Source organism: Oncorhynchus mykiss, chromosome 10, assembly GCF_057628025.1.
Source record: "Oncorhynchus mykiss isolate SJ-2025 chromosome 10, ASM5762802v1, whole genome shotgun sequence".
Classification (NCBI taxonomy): domain Eukaryota; kingdom Metazoa; phylum Chordata; class Actinopteri; order Salmoniformes; family Salmonidae; genus Oncorhynchus; species Oncorhynchus mykiss.
Window position 1 is genome coordinate 5,501,055 of NC_143031.1, and position 25,559 is coordinate 5,526,613.

A 25,559-nucleotide genomic window follows, 5' to 3' on the forward strand; every position below is an offset into this window, starting at 1 on the left:
TGTCTGATAGATGGGATGCAAACTCAAAATTTCCCAGAGCAGCTCACAGATCACTGCACCTGTTCATAGCCCATCTGTATACAGCCCATCTACCTACCTCATCCCCATACTGGTATTTATTTATTAATCTTGCTCCTTTGCACCCCAGTATCTCTACCTTGCACATTCATCTTCTGCCGATCTACCATTCCAGTGTTTAATTGCTATATTGTAATTACTTCGCCACCATGGCCTATTTATTCACTTAACTTACCTCATTTGCACTCACTGTATATAGACTTTTTGTTTTCTTTTGTTCTACTGTATTATTGACTGTGTTTTATTTCATGTGTAACTCTGTGTTGTTGTATGTGTTGAATTGCTACGCTTTATCTTGGCCAGGTCGCTGTTGTAAATGAGAACTTGTTCTCAACTGGCCAACCTGGTTAAATAAAGGTGTTCTCAACTAGCCTACCTGGTTAAATAAAGGAGAAATAAAAAATTAAATAAATAAAATTACACTTTATATGCATTACCAGTCCAAAGTTTGGACACATCTACTCATTCAATGGTTTTTCTTTATGTTTACTATTTTCTACATTGTAGAATAATAGTGAAGACATCAAAACTATGAAATAACACATATGGAATCATGTAGTAACCAAAAAAGTGTTACACAAATCAAAATATATTTTATATTTTAGAATCTTCAAAATAGCCACCCCTTTGCCTTGCTGACAGCTTTAAACACCCTTGGCATTCTCTCAACCAGCTGCATGAGGTAGTCACCTGGAATGCATTTCAATTAACAGGTGTGCCTTGTTAAAAGTTCATTTGTGGAATTTCTTTCCTTCTTAAATCAGCACTATGGTGGTCTGTTTGAAATATGTTGGTATTAGAGACTCGGGCAGGGACAGGTCGAAAATGTCAGTGAAGACATTTGCCAGTTGGTCAGCGCATGCTTGGAGTACGCGTCCTGGTAATCCATCTGGCCCTGCGGCCTTGTGAATGTTGACCTGTTTAAAGGTCTTACTCACATCGGCTATGGGGAGCATGATCACACAGTCGTCCGGAACAGCTGATGCTCTCATGCATGCTTCAGTGTTGCTTGCCTCGAAGCGAGCATAGCAGTTATTTAACTCGTCTGGTAGGCTTGTGTCAATGGCAGCTCGTGACTGTGCTTCCTCTTGTAATCCGTAATAGTTTGCAAGCCCTGGCACAACCAACAAGCGTCAGAGTGTAGTACGATTCAATCTTAGTCCTGTATTGACGCGGTGCCTGTTTGATGGTTCGTTGGAGGGCATAGCGGGATTTATTATAAGCGTCTGGATTAGAATCCCGCTCCTTGAAAGTGGCAGCTCTACCCTTCAGCTCAGTGCGGATGTTTCCTGTAATCCATGGCTTATGGTTGGGGTATGTAGGTACGGTCACTGTGGGGATGACGTCGTCGATGCACTTTATTGATGAAGCCAGTGACTGAAGTGATATATTCCTCAATGCCATTGGAAGAATACCGAAACATATTCCAGTCTGTGATAGCAAAACAGTCCTGCAGCTTAATAACATCTGCGTCATCTGATCACTTCCTTAATGAGCGAGTCACTGGTACTTCCTGCTTTAGTTTTTGCGAGTACCGTAATTTCCAGACTATAAGCCGCTACTTTATCCCCAGGCTTTGAACCTCGCGGTTTATACAATGACGCGGCTAATTTATGGATTTTTCCCGCTTTCACAAGATTCACGCCGCCAAAAAACTGAGCACCGTCACATAATGTGACGAAAATCGAGCGCGCTCAAACTTCCCATCATTCTGATTACGGTAGTCATTTTGTCACCCTCATCATGGCAAAGACACGGAGAAATGCATATGATGCAGCTTTCAAGTTGAAGGCGATCGATCTGGCTGTTGGAAAAGGAAATAGAGCTGCTGCACGGGAGCTTGGCCTTAATGAGTCGATGATAAGACGTTGGAAACAGCAGCGTGAGGAACTGACTCAGTGCAAAAAGACAACAAAAGCTTTCAGAGGGAAGAAAAGCAGATGGCCTGAACTAGAAAATGAGCTTGAAGACTGGGTCAACACACAGAGAGCAGACGGCCGAGGTGTTTCAACTGTGCAGATCCGACTGAAAGCCAAAACAAAATCGGCACCGCAATGAAGTTTGAGGATTTTAGAGGTAGACCATCGTGGTGTCTAAGATTTATGAGACGTAAAGGCCTGTCCATCAGGGTACGGACGAGTCTGTGTCAGCAGCTCCCTCCCGACTACGAGGAAAAAGTTTCAAACTTCCGCAAATTCACTGATGCAAAGATAGAGGAGCATTCCATCGGCCCGCACGACCTCATAAATATGGATGAGGTTCCTCTGACGTTTGACCTGCCTCTCACTCGGACTGTCAACAGGAAAGGTGAATCATCCGTCACGCTGAAAACAACTGGGCATGAAAAAAAAACGCACTTCACCTGTGTTCTGAGCTGCACGGCACCGGGAGAAAAGCTTCCACCGATGTTGATTTTTAAACACATGACGATGCCAAAAGAAAAATTCCCGAGAGGAAAAAGTCAACAAGAAAGGATGGATGACGGAAGAGCTAATACATGAATGGCATACGGAGTGTTACGGCAAGCGACCGGGAGGATTCTTTCACAAGAACAAGGCATTGCTCGTGTTGGGCAGCAAGAGGGCCCACATAACAGACTCTGTGAAAGAAGCCATCAAGAGGACAAACTCAATTCCAGCTGTGATTCCTGGAGGCACAACAAAGTATTTGCAGCCAATCGACATCAGTGTAAATCGTGCATTTAAGGTGGCGCTCCGTGTTCAGTGGGGGGCTTGAATGACAAGTGGGGAGAAATCCTTCACTAAAATGGCCCGCATGCGAAGAGCAACTTATGGTCAAGTCTGCCAGTGGGTCCTGACAGCGTGGAGCATTGTCAAAAAATCCACTATCATCAATGGGTTTGGAAAGGCTGGACTGCTGCATGTTGAAGAGGGCAGCATGAGCTCAGCGGGGTATTTGCCTCCGGATGAAAGTGACGAGAGCGACAATGAAAACGATCCAACATCGGATGAAGCAATTCTGAGGCTATTCAACTCCGACACCGAAAGAGATGACTTCAGTGGTTTCAGTGCACAGGAGGAGGAAGATAGTGACCAATGACTTTCTTGGTAGGCTACTGTTTAATGTTTGTTACAAGCCGTGTTTCGTTTAAAGGCTGTGTAAAGTTCATTTGTTTCAATGTACCGGTAGGCACCTGCGGCTTATATATGTACAAAATACATATTTTTTAATAATTCAGTGGGTGCGGTTTATATTCTGGGGCACTTAATAGTCCAGACATTACGGTAATTAGGAATCAGGAGGATAGAGTTATGGTCAGATTTGCCAAAATGGAGGCTGAAGGAGAGCTTTGCATCTCTGAGTGTGGAGTAAAGGTGTTTGCACATGTAACATGCTGGTAGAAATTAGGTAAAACAGATGTTAACGCAGGGAAAGTTACGTCCCCGGCCACTTTCTCTCAACCAGTTTCACCTGGAATGCTTTTCCAACAGTCACCACTAGGAGCGCCGCCTCTGGATGAACGTTTTCCTGTTTGCTTATGGTCTTATACAGCTGGTTGAGTGCGGTCTTAGTGCCAGCATCGGTTTGTGGTGGTAAATAGACAGTTAAGAAAAAATATAGATGAAAACTCTTGGTAAATAGTGTGGTCTACAGCTTATCATGATGAGATACTCTACCTCAGGCGAGCAAAAACCTCAAGACTTTTTTCATATTAGATTTTGTGCACCAGCTGTTATTGACAAATAGACACAGACCACCACCCCTTGTCTTACCGGAGGCAGCTGTTCAATCTTGCTGATGCAGAGTTAACCAGCTGTATGTTATCCATGTTGTCGTTCAGCCAAGACTAGGTGAAACATAAGATATTACAGTTTTTAACGTCCCATTGGTAGGATAGTCGTGATCGGAGCTCATCCATTTTCTTATCCCAATGACTGCACGTTGGCTAATAGGACTGATGGTAGAGGGGGATTGCTCACTCGCCGTCGGATCCTTACAAGGCACCCCAACCTACGTCCCCGATATTTCCATCTCTCCTTCATGTGAATGATGGGGATTTGGGCCTTGTCGGGTGTCTGAAGTAAATCCTTTGCGTTCGTTAAAGAAACTCGTTAAAGAAAAAAAACTTTGTCCAGTACAAGGTGAGTAATCGCTGTCCTGATATCTAGAAGCTATCTTTCAGTGGCAGAAACATTATGTACAAGATAAATTACAAGTAATGTGAAAAAACACACACAATAACACAACCCCCTCTCTCTCTCTCTCATTCTCCCTTCCTCTCATTAGTTTTCTCCATCACTCTGTTTGGTAGTGGTGAAGTAAAGGTGATGGACAGACTGTATCAGGGACAAAGCACCTCCACATTACACCACATTTCAGCACTTCCACTTACAGACAGCTGTATATTCAACACACAGACACATGGCCCTTTATCGTGTGTGTGGTGGCGGATGGGCGGTAAGGAACTCAGCCAGTCTCGTAAACAAACAAGCACACACACACACACACACATCTCTGGCCTATTTATTCCAGTCCACACACACACAAACACACAACCACCAGCCCCCAGTCTAGGCCTGTATGGTTTCATCAGTAATGAGGACAGAGCCCAGGTGGGACAAACCAACTGGCCTAACCCATAATGATCTCTGTGTGTGTGTGTGTGTGTGTTAGACAGACCGATGGTATTCTCCGTATGCTTGTAGTGTTTGTGTGTGTGTGTTAGACAGACCGATGGTATTCTCCGTATGCTTGTAGTGTGTGTGTGTGTGTGTTAGACAGACCGATGCTCCCCTATTGTAGTCCTACGGACCATTTTTTTTTTTCTAAGAACTCAGTCAGGGCTTCAACTTACTGTTGAAAGATAAAAGAACAGAATACCCAAGGTGCAATTGGAAAATGTGTTTGTGCATCAGCAATCACTCAATTGGCCCATGTCAGCATAACATTCTTAGATTGGTTAGAGTGTAGGGACAGCAGGGTAGCCTAGTGGTTAGAGTGTAGGGGCGGCAGGGTAGCCTAGTGGTTAGAGTGTAGAGGCGGCAGGTAGTCTAGTGGTTAGAGTGTAGGGGCGGCAGGGTAGCCTAGTGGTTAGAGTGTAGGGGCGGCAGGTAGTCTAGTGGTTAGAGTGTAGGGGCGGCAGGGTAGCCTAGTGGTTAGAGTGTAGGGGCGGCAGGGTAGCCTAGTGGTTAGAGTGTAGGGGCGGTAGGTAGCCTAGTGGTTAGAGTGTTGGACTAGTAACTGGAAGGTTGCAAGTTCAAACCCCCGAGCTGACATGGTACACATCTGTCATTCTGCCCCTGAACAGGCCCCTGCCCCTGTTCCTAGGCTGTCATTGAAAATAAGAATTTGTTCTTAACTGACTTGCCTAGTAAAATAAAAACAATTGATCATCATTTATTATATAAAAAACTACACATTTTTTTCTGCTCGGCAAAATAAGTAGAATTGCATGAAAGGAGTTATATAGAGTGGCAAGAAAAAGTATGTGAACCTTTAGGAAATACCTGGATTTCTACAAATTGGTCATAAAATGTGATCTGATCTTCATCTAGGTCACAACAGACAAACACAGTTTGCTTACACTAATAACACACAAACAATTATACGTTTTTATGTCTGTATTGAAAACACAGTGGAAACATTCACAGTGCAGGATGGGGAAAGTATGTGAACCCTTGGATTGAATAACTGGTTGACCCTCCTTTGGCAGCAATAACCTCAACCAAACGTTTTCTGTAGTTGTGGATCAGACCTGCACAACGGTTTGGAGGAATTTTGGACCATTGCGCTTTACAAAACTGTTCCAGATCAGCAATATTCAAGGATTTCTGGCGTGAACTGATCTCTTGATGTCATGCTACAGCATCTCAATCGGGTTGAGGTCAGGGCTCTGACTGGGCCACTCCAGAAGGCATATTTTCTTCTGTTGAAGTCATTCTGTTGTTGATTTACTTCTGTGTTTTGGGTCGTTGTCCTGTTGCGTCACCCAACGTCTGTTGAGCTTCAATTGGCGAGCAGATAGCCTTACATTCTCCTGCAAAACGTCTTGATAAACTTGGGAATTCATTTTTTTGTCAATGATAGCAAGCTGTCCAGGCCCTGAGGCAGCAAAGCAGCCCCAAACCATGATGCTGCCTCCACCGTACTTTACAGTTGGGATGAGGTTTTGATGTTGGTGTGCTGTGCCTTTTTTTCTCCACACCTAGTGTTGTGTGTTCCTTCCAAACAACTCAACTTTAGTTGAATCTGTCTACAGAATATTTTGCCAGCAGCACTGCGGAGCATTTAGGTGCACTTTTGCAAACTTCAGACATAACAACAATGTTTTTTTTTGGACAGCAATGGCTTCTTCTGTGGTGTCTTCTGTGGTGTCCTCCCATGAACACCATTCTTGATTAGTGTTTAACGTATCATAGACTCGCCAACAGAGATGTGTTAGGAAAATTATGATTAAATGACTGAACAATAGTCTTATTTTAAATGAAACTGTAACTTAAGTAAACTTATACTCTGTTTTATTATATCTGATTAACAATATGAGTTCATAAGAAGGGATTGTGTGACACAGACAAGGAGTAATTAAAGTTAATGAACACCATTCCAACTAGGAAGAAAGAAATGGGTTGTGGATTAAGTACCGTAATTTCCAGACTATAAACCGCTACTTTATTCCCACACTTTGAACCTGGCGGTTTATACAATGACACGGCTAATTTATGGATCTTTCACGCTTTCACAAGATTCATGCCGCCAAAAAACTGAGCACCGTCACATAATGTGACGTAAATCGAGCGCGCTCAAACTTCCCATCATTCTGATTACGGTAGTCATTTTGTCACCCTCATCATGGCAAAGACACGGAGAAATGCATATGATGCAGCTTTCAAGTTGAAGGCGATAAATCTGGCTTTTGGAAAAGGAAAGAGAGCTGCTGCACGGGAGCTTGGCCTTAATGAGTCGATTATAAGACTTTGTAAACAGCAGCGTGAGGAACTGACTCAGTGCAAAAAGACAACAAACCTTTCAGAGGGAAGAAAAGCAGATGGCCCAAAGTATTTGCAGCCACTCGACATCAGTGTAAATCGTGCATTTAAGGTGGCACTCCTTGTTTAGTGGGAGGCTTGGATGACAAGTGGGGAGAAATCCTTCACTAAAACGGCCCGCATGCGAAGAGCAACTTATGGTCAAGTCTGCCAGTGGGTCCTGACAGCGTGGAGCATTGTCAAAAAATCCACTATCATCAACGGGTTTCGAAAGGCTGGACTGCTGCATGTTGAAGAGGGCAGCATGAGCTCAGCGGGGAATTTGCCTCCGGTTGAAAGTGACGAGAGCGACAATGAAAACGAAGCAATTCTGAGGCTATTCAACTCCGACACCGAAGGAGATGACTTCAGTGGTTTCAGTGCACAGGAGGAGGAAGATAGTGACCAATGACTTTCTTGGTAGGCTACTGTTTTATTTTTGTTACAAGCCGTGTTTCGTTAAAGCCTATTTATTTTTGTTACAAGCCGTGTTTCAATGTACCGGTAGGCACCTGCGGCTTATAGACATGTGCGGCTTATTTATGTACAAAATACATATTTTTTAATAATTCAGTGGGTTTATATTCAGCTTAATAGTCCAGCACGGTAAACAGATGAGGTCGTTAACCTATGGTTGAACCGACGAAACTGAGCTCTGGGGTGTTTTAGATAAGGCAGTGAGTGCATTCCTAGGTTTTCTGTTAATTAGAACTGTCAGCTCAGTGGTGATCGATAATGGTGAGGAGTCAAAAGTTAATTCAGCTGTGTTGTGTGTCTTGTGTTAGTGAGTTGGAATGAACTTTGAATGAACTTTTAAAAAAGTTCCCTTTGTCCCTTTGAACTGGTCTGGAGGAGGAGATTCATTTTAGAAGCAATGAATTGACGTCATGTTATTATATATAAACTGTTGCTCGTGGTAACGTGGCAGCGCGCTCCGAGAATAAATTCTGTTACCTATTATTGAGAAGACTGGTCTCCGTCTATTTTATGCAAACAAGAATCTTACAAATTCTCATTAAAATAGATTAAGGGAATTCAATTAATGAAAACACATTGGTATAATTAAATTACAGTAACAAGATGTTAGTATTGTAGACTCGTCAACAGAGATGTTAGCATGTTCCAGAGATATCTGTATGTCTTTAGCTGACACTCTAGGATTCTTCTTAACCTCATTGAACATTCTGCGCTGTGCTCTTGCAGTTATCTTTGCAGGACGGCCACTCCTAGAGAGAGTAGCAACAGTGCTGAACTTTCTCCATTTATAGACTATTAGTCTTACCATGGACTGATGAACATCAAGTCTTTTAGAGATACTTTTGTAACCCTTTCCAGCGTTATGCAAGTCAACACTTCTTCATTTTAATCTTAGGTCTTCTGAGATCTATTTTTTTCGAGGCACCAACATCTTCAATCTCGTCTCATTGATTGGACTCCAGGTTAGCTGACTCCTGACTCCAATTAGCTTTTGGGGAAGCCTGGGGGGGTTCACATTCTTTTTTTTCACATACTTTTTCCAACCTACACTGTGAATGTTTAAATTATGTATTCAATATAGACAAGAATATTATGCTCACACCCCGACAGCTCCTACCTGAATGCCACTGCTCACACCCAGACAGCTCCTACCTGGCTGCCACTGCTCACACCCCGACAGCTCCTACCTGTCTGCCACTGCTCACACCCCGACAGCTCCTACCTGGCTGCCACTGCTCACACCCCGACAGCTCCTACCTGAATGCCACTGATCACACCCCGACAGCTCCTACCTGGCTGCCACTGCTCACACCCCGACAGCTCCTACCTGGCTGCCACTGATCACACCCCGACAGCTCCTACCTGAATGCCACTGATCACACCCCGACAGCTCCTACCTGGCTGCCACTGATCACACCCCGACAGCTCCTACCTGAATGCCACTGATCACACCCCGACAGCTCCTACCTGTCTGCCACTGCTCACACCCGACAGCTCCTACCTGTCTGCCACTGCTCACACCCCGACAGCTCCTACCTGTCTGCCACTGCTCACACCTCGACAGCTCCTACCTGTCTGCCACTGCTCACACCCCGACAGCTCCTACCTGAATGCCACTGCTCACACCCCGACAGCTCCTACCTGAATGCCAATGCTCACACCCCGACAGCTCCTACCTGAATGCCACTGCTCACACCCCGACAGCTCCTACCTGGCTGCCACTGCTCACACCCCGACAGCTCCTACCTGAATGCCACTGATCACACCCCGACAGCTCCTACCTGTCTGCCACTGCTCACACCCCGACAGCTCCTACCTGGCTGCCACTGCTCACACCCCGACAGCTCCTACCTGGCTGCCACTGCTCACACCCCGACAGCTCCTACCTGAATGCCACTGCTCACACCCCGACAGCTCCTACCTGAATGCCACTACTCACACCCCGACAGCTCCTACCTGGCTGCCACTGATCACAGCCCGACAGCTCCTACCTGGCTGCCACTGATCACACCCCGACAGCTCCTACCTGAATGCCACTGCTCACACCCCGACAGCTCCTACCTGAATGCCACTGCTCACACCCCGACAGCTCCTACCTGTATGCCACTGCTCACACCCCGACAGCTCCTACCTGAATGCCACTGCTCACACCCCGACAGCTCCTACCTGAATGCCACTGCTCACACCCCGACAGCTCCTACCTGAATGCCACTGCTCACACCCCGACAGCTCCTACCTGGCTGCCACTGCTCACACCCCGACAGCTCCTACCTGAATGCCAATGCTCACACCCCGACAGCTCCTACCTGAATGCCACTGCTCACACCCCGATAGCTCCTACCTGAATGCCACTGCTCACACCCCGACAGCTCCTACCTGGCTGCCACTGATCACACCCCGACAGCTCCTACCTGAATGCCACTGCTCACACCCCGACAGCTCCTACCTGAATGCCACTGCTCACACCCCGACAGCTCCTACCTGTCTGCCACTGCTCACACCCCGACAGCTCCTACCTGGCTGCCACTGATCACACCCCGACAGCTCCTACCTGAATGCCACTGATCACACCCCGACAGCTCCTACCTGAATGCCACTGATCACACCCCGACAGCTCCTACCTGGCTACCACTGCTCACACCCCGACAGCTCCTACCTGAATGCCACTGCTCACACCCCGACAGCTCCTACCTGAATGCCACTGATCACACCCCGACAGCTCCTACCTGGCTGCCACTGCTCACACCCAGACAGCTCCTACCTGGCTGCCACTGCTCACACCCCGATAGCTCCTACCTGGCTGCAACTGATCACACCCCGACAGCTCCTACCTGTCTGCCACTGCTCACACCCAGACAGCTCCTACCTGGCTGCCACTGCTCACACCCCGACAGCTCCTACCTGTCTGCCACTGCTCACACCCAGACAGCTCCTACCTGGCTGCCACTGCTCACACCCAGACAGCTCCTACCTGGCTGCCACTGCTCACACCCCGACAGCTCCTACCTGAATGCCACTGCTCACACCCCGACAGCTCCTACCTGAATGCCACTGCTCACACCCCGACAGCTCCTACCTGGCTGCCACTGATCACACCCCGACAGCTCCTACCTGGCTGCCACTGCTCACACCCCGACAGCTCCTACCTGTCTGCCACTGCTCACACCCCGACAGCTCCTACCTGTCTGCCACTGCTCACACCCCGACAGCTCCTACCTGTCTGCCACTGCTCACACCTCGACAGCTCCTACCTGGCTGCCACTGATCACACCCCGACAGCTCCTACCTGGCTGCCACTGCTCACACCCCGACAGCTCCTACCTGGCTGCCACTGCTCACACCCCGACAGCTCCTAGCAGGCTGCCACTGCTCACACCCCGACAGCTCCTACCTGGCTGCCACTGCTCACACCCCGACAGCTCCTACCTGGCTGCCACTGCTCACACCCCGACAGCTCCTACCAGGCTGCCACTGCTCACACACCGACAGCTCCTACCTGGCTGCCACTGCTCACACCCCGACAGCTCCTACCTGAATGCCACTGCTCACACCCCGACAGCTCCTACCTGAATGCCACTGCTCACACCCCGACAGCTCCTACCTGAATGCCACTGCTCACACCCCGACAGCTCCTACCTGGCTGCCACTGCTCACACCCCGACAGCTCCTACCTGTCTGCCACTGCTCACACCCCGACAGCTCCTACCTGTCTGCAACTGCTCACACCCCGACAGCTCCTACCTGTCTGCCACTGCTCACACCCCGACAGCTCCTACCTGAATGCCAATGCTCACACCCCGACAGCTCCTACCTGAATGCCACTGCTCACACCCCGACAGCTCCTACCTGAATGCCACTGCTCACACCCCGACAGCTCCTACCTGGCTGCCACTGATCACACCCCGACAGCTCCTACCTGGCTGCCACTGATCACACCCCGACAGCTCCTACCTGAATGCCACTGCTCACACCCCGACAGCTCCTACCTGAATGCCACTGCTCACACCCCGACAGCTCCTACCTGTATGCCACTGCTCACACCCCGACAGCTCCTACCTGAATGCCACTGCTCACACCCCGACAGCTCCTACCTGAATGCCACTGCTCACACCCCGACAGCTCCTACCTGGCTGCCACTGATCACACCCCGACAGCTCCTACCTGGCTGCCACTGCTCACACCCCGACAGCTCCTACCTGAATGCCACTGCTCGCACCCCGACAGCTCCTACCTGAATGCCACTGCTCACACCCCGACAGCTCCTACCTGGCTGCCACTGCTCACACCCCGACAGCTCCTACCTGGCTGCCACTGATCACACCCCGACAGCTCCTACCTGGCTGCCACTGCTCACACCCCGACAGCTCCTACCTGAATGCCACTGATCACACCCCGACAGCTCCTACCTGAATGCCACTGATCACACCCCGACAGCTCCTACCTGGCTGCCACTGATCACACCCCGACAGCTCCTACCTGAATGCCACTGATCACACCCCGACAGCTCCTACCTGAAAGCCACTGATCACACCCCGACAGCTCCTACCTGTCTGCCACTGCTCACACCCCGACAGCTCCTACCTGTCTGCCACTGCTCACACCCCGACAGCTCCTACCTGGCTGCCACTGATCACACCCCGACAGCTCCTACCTGGCTGCCACTGCTCACACCCCGACAGCTCCTACCTGGCTGCCACTGCTCACACCCCGACAGCTCCTAGCAGGCTGCCACTGCTCACACCCCGACAGCTCCTACCTGGCTGCCACTGCTCACACCCCGACAGCTCCTAGCAGGCTGCCACTGCTCACACCCCGACAGCTCCTACCAGGCTGCCACTGCTCACACACCGACAGCTCCTACCTGGCTGCCACTGCTCACACCCCGACAGCTCCTACCTGAATGCCACTGCTCACACCCCGACAGCTCCTACCTGAATGCCACTGCTCACACCCCGACAGCTCCTACCTGAATGCCACTGCTCACACCCCGACAGCTCCTACCTGGCTGCCACTGCTCACACCCCGACAGCTCCTACCTGAATGCCACTGATCACACCCCGACAGCTCCTACCTGTCTGCCACTGCTCACACCCCGACAGCTCCTACCTGTCTGCCACTGCTCACAACCCGACAGCTCCTACCTGGCTGCCACTGCTCACACCACGACAGCTCCTACCTGGCTGCCACTGCTCACACCCCGACAGCTCCTACCTGAATGCCAATGCTCACACCCCGACAGCTCCTACCTGAATGCCACTGCTCACACCCCGACAGCTCCTACCTGAATGCCACTGCTCACACCCCGACAGCTCCTACCTGAATGCCACTGATCACACCCCGACAGCTCCTACCTGTCTGCCACTGCTCACACCCCGACAGCTCCTACCTGGCTGCCACTGCTCACACCCCGACAGCTCCTACCTGGCTGCCACTGCTCACACCCCGACAGCTCCTACCTGAATGCCAATGCTCACACCCCGACAGCTCCTACCTGAATGCCACTGCTCACACCCCGACAGCTCCTACCTGAATGCCACTGCTCACACCCCGACAGCTCCTACCTGGCTGCCACTGCTCACACCCCGACAGCTCCTACCTGGCTGCCACTGCTCACACCCCGACAGCTCCTAGCAGGCTGCCACTGCTCACACCCCGACAGCTCCTACCTGGCTGCCACTGCTCACACCCCGACAGCTCCTACCTGGCTGCCACTGCTCACACCCCGACAGCTCCTACCAGGCTGCCACTGCTCACACACCGACAGCTCCTACCTGGCTGCCACTGCTCACACCCCGACAGCTCCTACCTGGCTGCCACTGCTCACACCCCGACAGCTCCTACCTGAATGCCACTGATCACACCCCGACAGCTCCTACCTGTCTGCCACTGCTCACACCCCGACAGCTCCTACCTGTCTGCCACTGCTCACAACCCGACAGCTCCTACCTGGCTGCCACTGCTCACACCACGACAGCTCCTACCTGGCTGCCACTGCTCACACCCCGACAGCTCCTACCTGAATGCCAATGCTCACACCCCGACAGCTCCTACCTGAATGCCACTGCTCACACCCCGACAGCTCCTACCTGAATGCCACTGCTCACACCCCGACAGCTCCTACCTGAATGCCACTGATCACACCCCGACAGCTCCTACCTGTCTGCCACTGCTCACACCCCGACAGCTCCTACCTGGCTGCCACTGCTCACACCCCGACAGCTCCTACCTGGCTGCCACTGCTCACACCCCGACAGCTCCTACCTGAATGCCAATGCTCACACCCCGACAGCTCCTACCTGAATGCCACTGCTCACACCCCGACAGCTCCTACCTGAATGCCACTGCTCACACCCCGACAGCTCCTACCTGGCTGCCACTGCTCACACCCCGACAGCTCCTACCTGGCTGCCACTGCTCACACCCCGACAGCTCCTAGCAGGCTGCCACTGCTCACACCCCGACAGCTCCTACCTGGCTGCCACTGCTCACACCCCGACAGCTCCTACCTGGCTGCCACTGCTCACACCCCGACAGCTCCTACCAGGCTGCCACTGCTCACACACCGACAGCTCCTACCTGGCTGCCACTGCTCACACCCCGACAGCTCCTACCTGAATGCCACTGCTCACACCCCGACAGCTCCTACCTGAATGCCACTGCTCACACCCCGACAGCTCCTACCTGAATGCCACTGCTCACACCCCGACAGCTCCTACCTGGCTGCCACTGCTCACACCCCGACAGCTCCTACCTGTCTGCCACTGCTCACACCCCGACAGCTCCTACCTGTCTGCAACTGCTCACACCCCGACAGCTCCTACCTGTCTGCCACTGCTCACACCCCGACAGCTCCTACCTGAATGCCAATGCTCACACCCCGACAGCTCCTACCTGAATGCCACTGCTCACACCCCGACAGCTCCTACCTGAATGCCACTGCTCACACCCCGACAGCTCCTACCTGGCTGCCACTGATCACACCCCGACAGCTCCTACCTGGCTGCCACTGATCACACCCCGACAGCTCCTACCTGAATGCCACTGCTCACACCCCGACAGCTCCTACCTGAATGCCACTGCTCACACCCCGACAGCTCCTACCTGTATGCCACTGCTCACACCCCGACAGCTCCTACCTGAATGCCACTGCTCACACCCCGACAGCTCCTACCTGAATGCCACTGCTCACACCCCGACAGCTCCTACCTGGCTGCCACTGATCACACCCCGACAGCTCCTACCTGGCTGCCACTGCTCACACCCCGACAGCTCCTACCTGAATGCCACTGATCGCACCCCGACAGCTCCTACCTGAATGCCACTGCTCACACCCCGACAGCTCCTACCTGGCTGCCACTGCTCACACCCCGACAGCTCCTACCTGGCTGCCACTGATCACACCCCGACAGCTCCTACCTGGCTGCCACTGCTCACACCCCGACAGCTCCTACCTGGCTGCCACTGATCACACCCCGACAGCTCCTACCTGAATGCCACTGCTCACACCCCGACAGCTCCTACCTGAATGCCACTGCTCACACCCCGACAGCTCCTACCTGAATGCCACTGATCACACCCCGACAGCTCCTACCTGTCTGCCACTGCTCACACCCCGACAGCTCCTACCTGGCTGCCACTGCTCACACCCCGACAGCTCCTACCTGGCTGCCACTGCTCACACCCCGACAGCTCCTACCTGAATGCCAATGCTCACACCCCGACAGCTCCTACCTGAATGCCACTGCTCACACCCCGACAGCTCCTACCTGAATGCCACTGCTCACACCCCGACAGCTCCTACCTGGCTGCCACTGATCACACCCCGACAGCTCCTACCTGGCTGCCACTGATCACACCCCGACAGCTCCTACCTGAATGCCACTGCTCACACCCCGACAGCTCCTACCAGGCTGCCACTGCTCACACCCCGACAGCTCCTACCTGGCTGCCACTGATCACACCCCGACAGCTCCTACCTGGCTGCCACTGCTCGCACCCCGACAGCTCCTACCTGAATGCCACTGCTCGCACCCCGACAGCTCCTACCTGAATGCCACTGCTCACACCCCGACAGCTCCTACCTGGCTGCCACTGCTCACACCCCGACAGCTCCTACCTGGCTGCCACTGATCACACCCCGACAGCTCCTACCTGGCTGCCACTGCTCACACCCCGACAGCTCCTACCTGAATGCCACTGATCACACCCCGACAGCTCCTACCTGAATGCCACTGATCACACCCCGACAGCTCCTACCTGGCTGCCACTGATCACACCCCGACAGCTCCTACCTGAATGCCACTGATCACACCCCGACAGCTCCTACCTGAAAGCCACTGATCACACCCCGACAGCTCCTACCTGTCTGCCACTGCTCACACCTCGACAGCTCCTACCTGTCTGCCACTGCTCACACCCCGACAGCTCCTACCTGGCTGCCACTGATCACACCCCGACAGCTCCTACCTGGCTGCCACTGCTCACACCCCGACAGCTCCTACCTGGCTGCCACTGCTCACACCCCGACAGCTCCTAGCAGGCTGCCACTGCTCACACCCCGACAGCTCCTACCTGGCTGCCACTGCTCACACCCCGACAGCTCCTAGCAGGCTGCCACTGCTCACACCCCGACAGCTCCTACCAGGCTGCCACTGCTCACACACCGACAGCTCCTACCTGGCTGCCACTGCTCACACCCCGACAGCTCCTACCTGAATGCCACTGCTCACACCCCGACAGCTCCTACCTGAATGCCACTGCTCACACCCCGACAGCTCCTACCTGAATGCCACTGCTCACACCCCGACAGCTCCTACCTGGCTGCCACTGCTCACACCCCGACAGCTCCTACCTGAATGCCACTGATCACACCCCGACAGCTCCTACCTGTCTGCCACTGCTCACACCCCGACAGCTCCTACCTGTCTGCCACTGCTCACAACCCGACAGCTCCTACCTGGCTGCCACTGCTCACACCACGACAGCTCCTACCTGGCTGCCACTGCTCACACCCCGACAGCTCCTACCTGAATGCCAATGCTCACACCCCGACAGCTCCTACCTGAATGCCACTGCTCACACCCCGACAGCTCCTACCTGAATGCCACTGCTCACACCCCGACAGCTCCTACCTGAATGCCACTGATCACACCCCGACAGCTCCTACCTGTCTGCCACTGCTCACACCCCGACAGCTCCTACCTGGCTGCCACTGCTCACACCCCGACAGCTCCTACCTGGCTGCCACTGCTCACACCCCGACAGCTCCTACCTGAATGCCAATGCTCACACCCCGACAGCTCCTACCTGAATGCCACTGCTCACACCCCGACAGCTCCTACCTGAATGCCACTGCTCACACCCCGACAGCTCCTACCTGGCTGCCACTGATCACACCCCGACAGCTCCTACCTGGCTGCCACTGATCACACCCCGACAGCTCCTACCTGAATGCCACTGCTCACACCCCGACAGCTCCTACCTGAATGCCACTGCTCACACCCCGACAGCTCCTACCTGTATGCCACTGCTCACACCCCGACAGCTCCTACCTGAATGCCACTGCTCACACCCCGACAGCTCCTACCTGGCTGCCACTGCTCACACCCCGACAGCTCCTACCTGGCTGCCACTGATCACACCCCGACAGCTCCTACCTGGCTGCCACTGCTCACACCCCGACAGCTCCTACCTGGCTGCCACTGCTCACACCCCGACAGCTCCTAGCAGGCTGCCACTGCTCACACCCCGACAGCTCCTACCTGGCTGCCACTGCTCACACCCCGACAGCTCCTACCTGGCTGCCACTGCTCACACCCCGACAGCTCCTACCAGGCTGCCACTGCTCACACACCGACAGCTCCTACCTGGCTGCCACTGCTCACACCCCGACAGCTCCTACCTGAATGCCACTGCTCACACCCCGACAGCTCCTACCTGAATGCCACTGCTCACACCCCGACAGCTCCTACCTGAATGCCACTGCTCACACCCCGACAGCTCCTACCTGGCTGCCACTGCTCACACCCCGACAGCTCCTACCTGTCTGCCACTGCTCACACCCCGACAGCTCCTACCTGTCTGCAACTGCTCACACCCCGACAGCTCCTACCTGTCTGCCACTGCTCACACCCCGACAGCTCCTACCTGAATGCCAATGCTCACACCCCGACAGCTCCTACCTGAATGCCACTGCTCACACCCCGACAGCTCCTACCTGAATGCCACTGCTCACACCCCGACAGCTCCTACCTGGCTGCCACTGATCACACCCCGACAGCTCCTACCTGAATGCCACTGCTCACACCCCGACAGCTCCTACCTGAATGCCACTGCTCACACCCCGACAGCTCCTACCTGAATGCCACTGCTCACACCCCGACAGCTCCTACCTGTATGCCACTGCTCACACCCCGACAGCTCCTACCTGAATGCCACTGCTCACACCCCGACAGCTCCTACCTGAATGCCACTGCTCACACCCCGACAGCTCCTACCTGGCTGCCACTGATCACACCCCGACAGCTCCTACCTGGCTGCCACTGCTCACACCCCGACAGCTCCTACCTGAATGCCACTGATCGCACCCCGACAGCTCCTACCTGAATGCCACTGCTCACACCCCGACAGCTCCTACCTGGCTGCCACTGCTCACACCCCGACAGCTCCTACCTGGCTGCCACTGATCACACCCCGACAGCTCCTACCTGGCTGCCACTGCTCACACCCCGACAGCTCCTACCTGGCTGCCACTGATCACACCCCGACAGCTCCTACCTGAATGCCACTGATCACACCCCGACAGCTCCTACCTGGCTGCCACTGATCACACCCCGACAGCTCCTACCTGAATGCCACTGATCACACCCCGACAGCTCCTACCTGAAAGCCACTGATCACACCCCGACAGCTCCTACCTGTCTGCCACTGCTCACACCCCGACAGCTCCTACCTGTCTGCCACTGCTCACACCCCGACAGCTCCTACCTGGCTGCCACTGATCACACCCCGACAGCTCCTACCTGGCTGCCACTGCTCACACCCCGACAGCTCCTACCTGGCTGCCACTGCTCACACCCCGACAGCTCCTAGCAGGCTGCCACTGCTCACACCCCGACAGCTCCTACCTGGCTGCCACTGCTCACACCCCGACAGCTCCTAGCAGGCTGCCACTGCTCACACCCCGACAGCTCCTACCAGGCTGCCACTGCTCACACACCGACAGCTCCTACCTGGCTGCCACTGCTCACACCCCGACAGCTCCTACCTGAATGCCACTGCTCACACCCCGACAGCTCCTACCTGAATGCCACTGCTCACACCCCGACAGCTCCTACCTGGCTGCCACTGCTCACACCCCGACAGCTCCTACCTGAATGCCACTGATCACACCCCGACAGCTCCTACCTGTCTGCCACTGCTCACACCCCGACAGCTCCTACCTGGCTGCCACTGCTCACACCCCGACAGCTCCTACCTGGCTGCCACTGCTCACACCCCGACAGCTCCTACCTGAATGCCAATGCTCACACCCCGACAGCTCCTACCTGAATGCCACTGCTCACACCCCGACAGCTCCTACCTGAATGCCACTGCTCACACCCCGACAGCTCCTACCTGGCTGCCACTGATCACACCCCGACAGCTCCTACCTGAATGCCACTGCTCACACCCCGACAGCTCCTACCTGAATGCCACTGCTCACACCCCGACAGCTCCTACCTGTCTGCCACTGCTCACACCCCGACAGCTCCTACCTGGCTGCCACTGATCACACCCCGACAGCTCCTACCTGAATGCCACTGATCACACCCCGACAGCTCCTACCTGAATGCCACTGATCACACCCCGACAGCTCCTACCTGGCTACCACTGCTCACACCCCGACAGCTCCTACCTGAATGCCACTGCTCACACCCCGACAGCTCCTACCTGAATGCCACTGATCACACCCCGACAGCTCCTACCTGGCTGCCACTGCTCACACCCAGACAGCTCCTACCTGGCTGCCACTGCTCACACCCCGACAGCTCCTACCTGGCTGCAACTGATCACACCCCGACAGCTCCTACCTGTCTGCCACTGCTCACACCCAGACAGCTCCTACCTGGCTGCCACTGCTCACACCCCGACAGCTCCTACCTGTCTGCCACTGCTCACACCCAGACAGCTCCTACCTGGCTGCCACTGCTCACACCCCGACAGCTCCTACCTGAATGCCACTGCTCACACCCCGACAGCTCCTACCTGAATGCCACTGCTCACACCCCGACAGCTCCTACCTGAATGCCACTGCTCACACCCCGACAGCTCCTACCTGGCTGCCACTGATCACACCCCGACAGCTCCTACCTGAATGCCACTGCTCACACCCCGACAGCTCCTACCTGAATGCCACTGCTCACACCCCGACAGCTCCTACCTGAATGCCACTGCTCACACCCCGACAGCTCCTACCTGTCTGCCACTGCTCACACCCCGACAGCTCCTACCTGGCTGCCACTGCTCACACCCCGACAGCTCCTACCTGTCTGCCGCTGCTCACACCCCGACAGCTCCTACCTGGCTGCCACTGATCACACCCCGACAGCTGCTACCTGAATGCCACTGATCACACCTCGACAGCTCCTACCTGAATGCCACTGATCACACCCCGACAGCTCCTACCTGGCTGCCACTGCTCACACCCCGACAGCTCCTACCTGAATGCCACTGCTCACACCCCGACAGCTGCTACCTGAATGCCACTGATCACACCCCGACAGCTCCTACCTGGCTGCCACTGTTCACACCCAGACAGCTCCTACCTGGCTGCCACTGCTCACACCCCGACAGCTCCTACCTGGCTGCCACTGCTCACACCCCGACAGCTCCTACCTGGCTGCCACTGATCACACCCAGACAGCTCCTACCTGGCTGCCACTGCTCACACCCCAACAGCTCCTACCTGGCTGCCACTGCTCACACCCCAACAGCTCCTACCTGTCTGCCACTGCTCACACCCAGACAGCTCCTACCTGGCTGCCACTGCTCACACCCCGACAGCTCCTACCTGGCTGCCACTGCTCACACCCCGACAGCTCCTACCTGAATGCCACTGCTCACACCCCGACAGCTCCTACCTGAATGCCACTGATCACACCCCGACAGCTCCTACCAGGCTGCCACTGCTCACACCCCGACAGCTCCTACCTGAATGCCACTGCTCACACCCCGACAAAAAAAAAACCCAGACAGGTTGAGACAAATTTGACCCCCCAATAACTACCGTGGAATATGCGTCAATAGTTACCTTGGGAAAATCCTCTGCATTATCATTAACAGCAAACTTGTACATGTCCTCAATGAAAACAATGTACTGAGAAAATGTCAAATTGGCTTTTCACCAAATTACCGTACAACAGACCATGTATTCACCCTGCACACCCTAATCGACAACCAAACAAACCAAAACAAAGGCAAAGTCTTCTCATGCTTTGTTGATTTCAAAAAAGCATTCGACATTATAAAATCCATGTACACAAACAACAAGTGTGCGGTTAAAATTGGCAAAAAACACACACATTTCTTCACACAGGGTCGTGGGGTGAGACAGGGATGCAGCTTAAGCCCCACCCTCTTCAACATATATATCAACGAATTGGCACTAGAAAGGTCTGCAGCACCCGGCCTCCCCCTGTAAGAATCCGAAGTCAAATGTCTGCTGTTTGCTGATGATCTGGTGCTTCTGTCACCAACCAAGGAGGGCTGTGAACGATCTGAGAGACAAGGCAATAAGGGCATTCTATGCCATCAAAAGGAACATAAATTTCAACATACCAATTAGGATTTGGCTAAAAATACTTGAATCAGTCATAGAGCCCATTGTCCTTTATGGTTGTGAGGTCTGGGGTGCTCACCAACCAAGACTTCACAAAATGGGACAAACACCAAATTGAGACTCTGCACGCAGAATTCTGCAAAAATATCCTCCGTGTACAATGTAGAACACCAAATAATGCTTGCAGAGCTAATTATCAAAATCCAGAAAAGAGCCGTTAAATTCTACAACCACCTAAAAGGAAGCGATTCCCAAACCTTCCATAACAAAGCCATCACCTACAGAAAGATGAACCTGGAGAAGAGTCCCCTAAGCAAGCTGGTCCTGGGGCTCTGTTCAAACACAAACACACCCTACAGAGCCCCAGGCCAGCAGCACAATTAGACCCAACCAAATCATGAGAAAACAAAAAGATAATTACTTGACACATTGGAAAGAATTAACAAAAAAACAGCGCAAACTAGAATGCTATTTGGCCCTAAACAGAGAGTACACAGCAGTAGAATACCTGACCACTGTGACTGACCCAAAATTAAGGAAAGCTTTGACTATGTACAGACTCAGTGAGCATAGCCTTGCTATTGAGAAAGCCCACCGTAGGCAGACATGGCTCTCAAGAGAAGAGAGGCTATGTGCTCACTGCCCAGAAAATGAGGTGGAAACTGAGCTGCACTTCCTAACCTCCTGCCCAATGTATGACCATATTAGAGAGACATATTTCCCTCAGATTACACAGATCCACAAAGAATTCGAAAACAAATCCAATTTTGAAAAACTTCCATATCTACTGGGTGAAATCCCACAGTGTGCCACCACAGCAGCAAGATGTTATGCTTATTTACTTTATCTTGTGTCCTTTTGTGCATTTGTACATTGTTAAAACACTGTATATACAGTGCCTTGCGAAAGTATTCAGCCCCCTTGAACTTTGCGACCTTTTGCCACATTTCAGGCTTCAAACATAAAGATATAAAACTGTATTTTTTGTGCAAAACTGATAGAGACATACCCCAAGCGACTTACAGCTGTGATCACAGCAAAAGGTGGCGCTACAAAGTATTAACTTAAGGGGGCTGAATAATTTTGCACGCCCAATTTTTCAGTTTTTGATTTGTTAAAAAAGTTTGAAATATCCAATAAATGTCGTTCCACTTCATGATTGTGTCCCACTTGTTGTTGATTCTTCACAAAAAAATACAGTTTTATATCTTTATGTTTGAAGCCTGAAATGTGGCAAAAGGTCGCAAAGTTCAAGGGGGCCGAATACTTTCGCAAGGCACTGTATATATATATATATATATATATATATACAGTGCCTTGCGAAAGTATTCGGCCCCCTTATATATATATATATATATATATATATATATATATGACATTTGTAATGTCTTTATTGTTTTGAAACTTCTGTATGTGTAATGTTTACTGTTAATTTGTATTGTTTATTTAACTTTAGTATATTGTCTACCTCACTTACTTTGGTAATGTTAACACGTATCCCATGCCAATAAAGCCCTTGAATTGAATTGAGAGAAAGAGAGAGAGAAAGAGAGAGAGAAAGAGAGAGAAAGAGAGAAAGAGAGACACAGACAGACAGACAGAGAGAGAGACAGACAGAGAGACAGACAGAGACAGACAGAGAGACAGACAGAGACAGACAGAGACAGACAGACAGAGAGACAGACAGACAGAGAGGCAGACAGACAGAAAGGCAGACAGACAGAAAGGCAGACAGACAGAAAGGCAGACAGACAGAGAGAGACAGACAGAGAGAGGCAGACAGACAGAGAGAGACAGACAGACAGAGACAGACAGGGACAGACAGAGAGACAGACAGAGAGACAGACAGAGAGACAGACAGATCATGGTACCACAATTGCAACCCTGCTGTCTACACAGACAGGCACCCTTTAAAAAACAAAAGGGCCAATGCAACCGTTTTTATCTATTTTCAAGAAGAGTTTACAGTAAAAGAGCATTATACTGTATATGTATACATACATATAAAAACACAGGATATCACGTTGTTTGACTGCACTTGGCCTTTAATAGCAAAGTGCTGATGTTGGATTAGAACCAGATCTTGGCTAGCATTAAAAATGTATATTTTTTTTTACAGCAACATTGGAGCTTTACAGAAACCTCTCTCTCCGTGTCTCTCTCTCGGTTAAACGCTCCCGGTCCCCGGGGCCCACTGACTCTCTTGGCGCTTGTTCCTCGAGCCGTTGTCTCGTCACCCAGCCGCTCCAGAAGGTCAGAAAGTCTCCGTCTAGGCGCGCGAATGCACGCACACACACAGACACACAATAACCGTGAACTGCAGTGCGGCACCGGTATTCTATTTTTAAAGAATAATATAACGTGACATTGATAAATATTTGATTCCCGCCGAACGAAGCCGAGCTGGGCGAGAAGAGCGGTGTGGGGGATAGAAGCATTTCATCTAAGGACGCTCGTAAAGACCAACACACTCCAGGATTTGACAACGTATTGGGAAGCCACATCGCACACTTCTGCCGACACAGACCTCTTCGTAGACCACAAGCGCGCACACACACACACACACCTGGATAGTTCATATTTGTTAACCTCTGTAGTCGACAGCCTATACATAGACCGAGCGACCACACACACACACACACACACACACACACACACACACACACACACACACCATTCCAAATGCATTCCAAGTCGTGATAGAACGCTAGTCTACTGTAGGTAGGTCATCATAAACACAAAGCGCTCAGCGCAGGAACACAATATCACACATTTCCAGCCCACTTTGTCATATATATCCACACAAACAAACAGAAACCAATAGCCGATGTAACACCATTACAGCGATAGGGGGAAAAAAAGTCGGAATCGTACCTCTAAACATGTTGAAGGCGGTTGTTCTATCCGTCTAGTCTATGTAGGCTATCCTAGTTTGGGTCCCATCCTCCTTGGATGTCTCTTTCGGCCGAACGTAGCCTACTTGTCAGGTGTTTTCTCCGGTCTGATATGAACAGTGTTTACGGGCAGAGTTGAAAACATACCCGCAGATATTTCCGACGGAGAAGAAGTTAAAGCGTCTGGAAGAATCTATCAAAACAATACAAGATGCACACTATCTATTCCAAACGCACGGAAGGCAGGCGCAGCTTGTGTTTTTTTGACGGCAGACTGCCACACACTGGGCGCGTTCGAGCAGATCACTTTAGTGAAGTCGTTGACCATCATTGGTCCCCGCCTTTCAAAGTGTGTTGCATTATGGTTATAAAAATTGTCCGACTTTGCGACTACATTTCCACTGCATGAGCTTAACAAAAATTATGTGATCAAAGGTCAAGCAGTTTTCGATAAAAAAATCCCCTTTAAAGTCACCGTAGTTACTTCTTCACCAACTGCAGCGTGCAGCAAACACCTGCATTGTGAGAGACACTATTTGTCAACCAATCAAAAGGGTGTTTGTGTTTGACCCACGCAAAACGTGGCCAAATAGATGACTGAAACAGGAACCAACTTTGCTGCAAATCTATAGCTACAGCAGATACAAATCAAAGGGATGTTTGACCTGTAGGGGCCACTCGGAGGAGGAAGGGGAGGACCATCCTCCTCTGTGAATTTCATACAAATAGTGAAACATTTAAAAAGTTCTAATTTTTTAGATAAAAACTAAATATAATCACACGTCACCAAACAATTGATTAAAACAAACCGTTTTTCAACTAAGGTCTACTGCCTGGGGCAGCAGGTAGCCTAGTGGTTAGAGTGTAGGGGCGGCAGGTAGCCTAGTGGTTAGAGTGTAGGGGTGGCAGGTAGCCTAGTGGTTAGAGTGTAGAGGCGGCAGGTAGCCTAGTGGTTAGAGTGTAGGGACGGCAGGTAGCCTAGTGGTTAGAGTGTAGGGGGGGTAGGTAGCCTAGTGGTTAGAGTGTAGGGGTGGAAGGTAGCCTAGTGGTTAGAGTGTAGGGACGGCAGGTAGCCTAGTGGTTAGAGTGTAGGGGCGTTAGGTAGTCTAGTGATTAGAGTGTAGAGGCGGCAGGTAGCCTAGAGGTTAGAGTGTAGGGGCAGCAGGTAGCCTAGCGGTTAGAGTGTAGGGACGGCAGGTAGCCTAGTGTTTAGAGTGTAGGGGGGGCAGGTAGCCTAGTGGTTAGAGTGTAGGGGCGGCAGGTAGCCTAGTGGTTAGAGTGTAGGGGTGGCAGGTAGCCTAGTGG

General features: G+C 52.1%; 1 protein-coding gene across 1 annotated transcript in view; it reads right to left on the reverse strand.

Moving 5' to 3' along the window:
• Positions 1 to 24,529, reverse strand: part of LOC110492805 (reticulon-4 receptor-like 1) — a 163,012-nt gene extending 138,483 nt beyond the window's left edge. Inside the window, exon 1 of the mRNA XM_036989492.2 lies at positions 24,235 to 24,529. Coding sequence (XP_036845387.2) covers positions 24,235 to 24,244 — 10 coding nt within the window. The 5' untranslated portion in view covers positions 24,245 to 24,529. The remainder of the gene's footprint in view (positions 1 to 24,234) is intronic.
• Positions 24,530 to 25,559: the final 1,030 nt, after the last annotated feature.